General features: G+C 37.5%; 1 protein-coding gene across 1 annotated transcript; it reads right to left on the reverse strand.

The window, feature by feature from the left end:
- Positions 1–1,118: 1,118 nt before the first annotated feature.
- On the reverse strand, positions 1,119–7,142 carry LOC307125539 (lipocalin). Its single transcript, XM_079815442.1, has 6 exons — positions 6,994–7,142; positions 6,715–6,854; positions 6,563–6,642; positions 6,370–6,483; positions 1,380–1,481; positions 1,119–1,300 (listed from the first exon to the last, which is right to left on the reverse strand). The coding sequence occupies exons 1-6, from the start codon at positions 7,087–7,089 to the stop codon at positions 1,287–1,289; spliced, it is 546 nt and encodes a 181-aa protein (XP_079671568.1). The 5' UTR covers positions 7,090–7,142; the 3' UTR covers positions 1,119–1,286.
- Positions 7,143–7,926: the final 784 nt, after the last annotated feature.

Below are 7,926 nucleotides of genomic sequence, written 5' to 3' on the forward strand. Positions count from 1 at the left end.
AGCCTACTCAAAACACCTGCCTGCTTGTTGTCCCGCTCTGACCTGATTATACAGTCATGGGCTGGCGTTAATGTGACGTAATGTAACAGTCTATGGTTAAGATAAACATCGTCACTATTTTTAGTTAATTAATAAATATTGAAATAAATTGTAGATAGGACATTTGTAAATTTTAATTTTTTTATTTTTTTATCCCTCTGTCTGGGCCCCATCCCGCCAATCGGGCCCTAGGCACGTGCCTAGTTTGCCTTTGCGTTAATCCGGCTCTTATATATATATATATATATATATATATATATATATATATATATATATATATATATATATATATATATATATATATATATATCATTAAAATATAATTTCTATAGGCCTATGCAATTATTTGTAAAAGAAATATGTAAAATTATGTAGATCACTTTTACTATTTACATAAGCTGCTTATACTATTTATGTAAACTGCTTTTATTTATATTTCATTTCAACTTTAAACAGGTCTAGGAGTTTGTTGTTTTCATGTAGCCTTGGCAACTAGCCGACCTGAAAAATATGCACATGAAATGAAACTTGTTTAACTCAACCATAACATGTCAGTAACAAACTGTACAGCGTGCAAGATTGTCATTATGTTTATACTTTAAACTTTCGTTTTTTGGGGCACTCTCCCTCTGTCATGCGCTCCAGTTTCTAGATGCACTGAACTGATTAATTCGGTTCGGGAGAAGAGATAAAAGCCCGCCCACACTGACAATTGATTGGTTGATTTACCGAAACAAGCCAATCAGGATGCTCTCCGTCTTACATGCGCTTCATTAGGTGCACACTAGCACACACACGCAAGGTCTCTCGTTCTCTCTCCCTCTCTGCCGTGCGCGCGTGCACAGTTTGTGTCTCGCATGCGCGCTCTTGCTCGCTCGCTCTAGATTGCGGGAGAATTTAACTAATTTGCGGGCATCAGGGAGCCGCTATAAATATGCGGGAGACTCCCGGAACTTCCGGGAGACTTGGGATGTCTGGTTAGTTCATGTTAATACTTTAACTAATGTTAACTAATGAAACCTTATTGGAAAGTGTTACCAAATAAAGGTTCCACTTTTCCACCAAAAAGCCACATAACAGAGATTCAAAAAAGATTTTATTGCTTCAAACTCATGAAGAAATAATAGAAAGAGATGAAAAGAGGGTAAAAAAGGACTGATACTGAGAGTGTAACACTAGAGGGCACATTAAATGTTTCACTACAGTCAAAAGTCAGTCAGGATTCAGGGCCAGAGAGGATCTGCACATCAAGGGCACTCGTCTAGAGAGAAAAGATGTTCAGGTCAGGTCTGAAGACGTTATTAATCAGCTATTTGCTTTCTATACACACAATGTTTTACCATTTTTTGGCAGGATGGCGATGTTCTCTGGCAGAATGCCTTGTTCCAGAGAAAACGCAGTGAACTTGTCCAAGACGTCCTGGCTCAGGTCTGGTGCTCGGCCTACAAAACACAGTACAAGCACATCGAAATGTCACAGAAACAACTCCGACTCTAATACCATTATCAATGCAAACTTTAGTAAATAATTTCATTATTTGAGAGGAATAAGATGTTCAACAAGAAACATTTTACAATAAGGTTTCATTGATTAACATGAACTAACAATGAGAAATATGCCTACTTCTAAAGCATTTATTAATCTTAGTTCATGTTAATGTTAGTTAGTCGAACAAGTTATTACATTTTGACCAAACTTATGAAAGAATAACATGACTAATTGACAGTAAGATCAGGAACGAGGAAGTAAAAAGAGTCTTTCATGTTTACTGTAAGTGTGTTGCTCAAGGGCTCAATGGTGATGGTTCAGGAACGGCTTTTTGCAGATTACTGTACATCAGCACATTAGTTACAACGCCATTTATTTATACAGTTTCACAGACAGGGCTTAGATTAACCCAGGATTAGTTTAAGTATATTTTATAAACATGCCTTAGAAAGAAAAAAAAAACATTACTGCACTGTAAACCCCCCCCGTAAAATTTACAGTAAAAAAAGGCAGCTTCGGTTGATAATTTAAACCGCATAATTTAAACCGCATAATTTAAAGGTTTATATTGTAATAATTACATGTACGCTATAAAAGATTGCGGTAAATTTATGGTAAAATAACATTTCATTTAATGAAATAATGTTAAATTACCAACTTATTGAAATACTAATATCTGTTAACTTTGATATATATACTGACAACCACCAATCTCAGGTGGTGATGAGAGTCACATAATGAATCAAAGTTCATCACAAGTATAGCTTTTAAGAGAACAACTCTCATATTTAGAACGTATCATTCACACAAACACTAAACACCATCATGGTTACACACATGCAATTTAAAAAATGCAATAAACATTAATTTAACAACATTAGATGTAACATACAATCCTAATGTACATAACTGATTAGAAAAAACTAAGAAGAAACAGTTATTTCAATGAAAATACATCAAATGTGAAGTGTCACGCAGGGAATTCTGGGAATGTCAATTTACGGTTTTTCACTGGAAATTACAAAATGACTAGTTCTTTTTCACTTCCAAAAACTGTAAATAGTACTGTATGGTAAATTTAACAGTACTGTAAAACGACGTTTAGCGCCTCCTCGTGACTAAGCAAAGGGCGCCAATTGAGTGTGCACAACGACGCATAAAACGGCAGGCGTAAAAGCGTAATTTAAAAAGAAAAACGCCTCGGGTTTGTTTTTTTATTTTGATGCGGCGCATTAAAAACTGGCCGACCAATGAGATCGGCGCTTTTGTTCACGTGCCTGGAGCTGCTGAAGTGACAGTAAAACACGACGTGGTGGCGCTCAAGGACAAAACGGTCTTGCCGAGCACGCATTGATATGACGAAGAAGTAGTAAGTAGACTAAGAAGAAGACTTATTCTGTTATAATAGCAAGATATTATGTCGAAATAACGATGTATGTCGAAATAAATACTTATTCTGTCATAATAGCAAGATATTATGTCGAAATAATGACTAATGTCGAAATAACGATTTATGTCGAAATAACGACTTATTCTGTTGTAAGGATCGGTTTTGGTGCTAAGATAAAATCTTAGATCCACACCCCAGCAATAGAACAATAAAAGTCACCCTAGCAACTCAACAATCTTGAGAGAAGATCTCACAGAAACTGTGGGACGCCACCCTGATGAAACATTCCTCCCCCCTCCCCATTTTGCCCTCTCCTTGCCCTGTTTTCAAGTAACCAAATCCAGATATACCAGTGATGATATAACTTGTAAATCTATTGTTTTATCCCTTTCATGTTTGATGTCTTTTTAAATGTCTCGGTGCGAATGGTAAAATGGACTCAGTTTCACTGCAGTCACTATTAGTATTAGAAAGATTGAAAACTAATGAGAATTCAGTCCTCCTTTTGATGAGTCTCCTCAAAGATATCTGATCCACTCCCCCAAAGCCAGGTGGTTGTGTTGCAAATATTTACAACCCTTTTGTTCTAGTTGGAGTATTTAAGGGAGGGTAACCTAGCTTTCAGTGGGAAAAAATTCTGTAGCCAGAACCCCCATGTGGTGCTGTGTCAGTGTCTTTTGGAACACACACATACACAGACTATGAGCCAGACAAGATGACTCTTTGAAATTATTTTCATATTGCTTTGCAATTGTGTTTTATGTTTTTACGCTGATCAGTTGTGTACCATGGATTCTTGTTTATCTATTTATTTTTCCTGTCTGGCCAAAATAAATGTTAATCTTGATTTATCTTGTATGATTCTGAAATCATTTTTCTAGTATGGATCGATGTAGACTCCTTAATTACGGCAAAATCTAGTGTTATGATAGATCACACCGATGACGCCACGACTGAAGCATGGGGCGCAGCGTGCGCGATATTCCGATTTCTGACTATTGCTGGATTAGCAAGTTGTAGTTTGTGGATATGACTAAAATTACGCTTTTTGTTGAGTGACCACTTGGGCAACCACTTAAAGGTAAAATATTCACTCTGCATCCTCTGACTAATATCAGAAGTTACCATTTTGTGTCCGTGAATGCGCGGTCTAGACGCGTCTGTTTCTCTGCGATTTTACATTTACATTTACATTTATGCATTTGGCAGACGCTTTTATCCAAAGCGACTTACATTGCATTCAAGGTACACATTTTACATTTTTGTCAGTTCTTGCTTTCCCTGGGAATCGAACCCATGACCTTGGCGTTGCTAGCGCCACGCTCTATTGTTTGAGCTACAGGAAAGCTATTTTGGGTCTCTCGATGAACGAATATGAAAACTAGGAAGATACAAAGAAAATCAACGATCTAAATTAAATCGCAACTAATCTTAAAATCAGCTGATAAACTCTAAATGTAGCACACTTTATGGAGTCACAAAATTGGAGTCAGATAAAATTATTAATGGACTCAGATTTAAAATAAGATATCAATAAATTAAGAGAACTTCACCAAAATACTGAAAAGGCCTACACGCAGAATTCCTTTTGACCAAGCCATTAGCATCCGGTTTTTGGGCAAAATGGATGGAAGTTTACACTGTCATAATAGCAAGATATTATGTCGAAATAATGACTAATGTCGAAATAACGATTTATTATGTCGAAATAACAACTTATTCTGTCATAATAGCAAGATATTATGTCGAAAAAACAACTTATGTCGGCGAAATAACGACTTATTCTGTCATTATAGCGAGATGTTATGTTGAAATAACGATTTATTATGTCGAAATAACGACTTATTCTGTCATTATAGCGAGATATGTTGAAATAACGATTTATGTCGAAATAACGATTTATTATGTCGAAATAACGACTTATGTCATTGAAGATTAGAAAAGGTTTTGATTATAAAGTAGTTAAAATAAATTCTGTCGATAAACATCGAAATAACTGTCATAAATGTCATAATAGCGAGATATGTGGAAATAATTACTTATGTCGAAATAACGATTTATTATGTCGAAATAACGATTTATTATGTTGAAATAACGATTTATTATGTTCAAATAACAATTTATGTCGAAATAACGATTTATTATGTAGAAATAACGACTTATGTAGTCGAAATAACGACTTATTCTGTCATAATAGCGAGATATGTCGAAATAACGATTTATGATGTCGAAATAACGACTTATTCTGTCATAATAATGACTTTTGTCGTCGAAATAATGACTTATTCTGTCATAATAGCAAGATATTATGTCGAAATAATGACTTATGTCGAACTAACGATTTATTATGTTGAAATAACGACTTGGTCTGTCATAATAACGAGATATGTCGAAATAACGATTTATGTTGAAATAGCGACTTATGTCATCGAAATAACGACTTATTCTGTCATAATAACTAGATATGTCGAAATAATGATTTGTGTCGAACTAACGATTTATTTCCAACTAACGAATTATGTCGAAATAACGACTTATTCTGTCATAATAACGAGATATTATGTCGAAATAATGACGTATGTCGAACTAACGATTTATTATGTTGAAATAACGACTTGTTCTGTCAAAATAACAAGATAGTATGTCGAAGTAACGATTTATTATAGGGATGTCCAGATCCGATCACGTGATCAGAAATCGGGCCCGATCACGTGGTTTCAGACTCGATCGGAATCGGACGTTACCTCCCGATCAGGATTCCGATATATATGTATATATATTCTCATTATTTTTTAACACATCTATAGTTATGCGGTGGCACAGAGTTAGACCCTTTTGATTCCACACAGAAACAGCAACGCGTGCGACATGACATCACTTTGTTGCAGAGACGCTATTGGTTAAATAAGGTGAATTAAATAAAAAATAAGGAACATCCTGGATCTGTTTTTTCGCTCTTCTTTATTCTTTTTTTATGTATTATGGAAGTATCGGATTGGGACTCGGTATCGGTAGATACTCAAAATCAAATGACTCGGACTTGGACTTGGACTTGAGGGCAAAAAAACCTGATCGGGACATCCCTAATTTATTATTTCAAAATAACGACTTATTCTGTCATAATAACGAGATATTATGTCGAAATAATGACTTATGTCAAAGTAACGACTTATGTCGAAATAGCTACTTAATATGTCGAAATAACGACTTATTCTGTCATAATAACGAGATATTATGTCGAAATAACGATTTATTATGTCGTTATTATGACATTCTAACACAGCGTGTGTGAAACGTTCAGAAAAAAGCAGGGTTTAGAACGACGATAACCTGTTGTTTTTCCATGCAAAACAAAGCTGAACCAGACCAGGTGCAAACATCAAGTGAACTGAATCTGAATTCACAGCCTGCTACAAATTCAAGTAAACTTTAAGGAGTGTTGATGCCGTTACCGTAGAGTTTGTTGAGCACCGTGGAAGAGCCGGCCTTGGTCTTGACAGTGTGAATCAAAGCAAATTCATCATACTTCACATCAACAACACGCATGTCATTGTCCGTCTCCCAGCCTGTGAAAAAAAACATAATTTCTCATTCGAGTCCTGTTATACTGTATTTCTTGTCTAGGTGATCATATATCTTCCTTACGGTCACTGCGGAAGCTGAACATCCCAGGAAAATCAGTCTTTTGAGCGAGATGGGTCATCCTCCAGCATGAGCCGTCAGAACTGGAAAGACAGGTACAATCGTTGCAACATGGGAACGTTTTATTCAGAGTTTCTTACTTTTAGTGATCTTACTTGAGACTGGAATATGCCATCTCCAGATCTCCTTCATCAGTCGGCGTCAGCATGGCGACCCCCATCTTCATGTTCGCCTTACGGCTGACAAACCACTCGGCATTGGTGGCAAAACCAATCAGGTACCATTTCCCAGCCACCTATGTGAAACACACACACATCAACAAGATTTTCTAAAGGATGTTCTGGTTTGTAGTGATGGTTCATGTCCCTGCATCGTTACAAATCTGTGGGATGCATATACAGATTCCTCCTCTCATCACCGTCTTGCGGTCTTACCCCTTTGATGTCGAAGTCGGGATGTGGCGTGACCTCAGAACTAACGGCAAGGGCACAGAGCAAAACTCCCAGCAATCCCAGCATGGTGGTTGGCATGGCTACTGCAGAGCGCAGTCCGGAGTGTGTGGGAATCTGGACCTCGAGGGGTGAATTCTGAGCGGAGTCCCACGGCACACTCTTATATAGCACAGCCCCCCGTTACATAAACACACGCCCCTTACACACACACACACACACACACACACACACACACACACACACACACACACACACACACACACACACACACACACACACACACACACACACACACACACACACACACAACCAGAATGCACTTCAACATATAGTACTTTACACACACATCTAAATGAGCACAAACCATTTTATATCAAATTGGTTATTATTATTATTTGTCTCCAGATATGTAAACTCACGTACACAAAGCTCTAATAGACTTGTACGTCTGTGCCGTTCCCCGATACTCAGCAGCACACACATACAGTATAAATCTCAATGTCATCCATTCAGTTCTCACTTTTCATTGCACACACACACACACACACACACACACACACACACACACACACACACACACACACACACACACACACACACACACACACACAGAGAGGCATAAATAATGTTGGGTTTAGGGCCCCTCTCATTTAACAGCTTTGTTATATAACAGTTGGCAAAGGGGTTTACAAGGGGGTGTGCTACTTTTTTCTTAACCAGGGGCTACACACACACATACTCGCTCATACACACGCTCACACAGACACACACATACACGCTTACAGACACACACACACACACGCTCACACAGACAAACACATGCTCACAGACACCACACATGCTCACACATACACATACACACACACACACACACACACACACACACACACACACACACACACACGCTCACATAGA

The sequence above is a fragment of the Gobio gobio genome (genome assembly GCF_949357685.1).
Source record: "Gobio gobio genome assembly, chromosome: 4".
Taxonomy (NCBI): Eukaryota; Metazoa; Chordata; class Actinopteri; order Cypriniformes; family Gobionidae; genus Gobio; species Gobio gobio.

Coding starts and splice junctions, on each gene's coding strand:
- LOC307125539 (XM_079815442.1), bottom strand. CDS start 7,089: ATGCCAACCACCATGCTGGGATTGCTGGGAGTTTTGCTCTGTGCCCTT. Junction 6,855..6,993: donor CCGACTTCGACATCAAAGGG/GTAAGACCGCAA, acceptor TGTTTCACATAG/GTGGCTGGGAAATGGTACCT. Junction 6,643..6,714: donor ATGGCATATTCCAGTCTCAA/GTAAGATCACTA, acceptor CTGTCTTTCCAG/TTCTGACGGCTCATGCTGGA.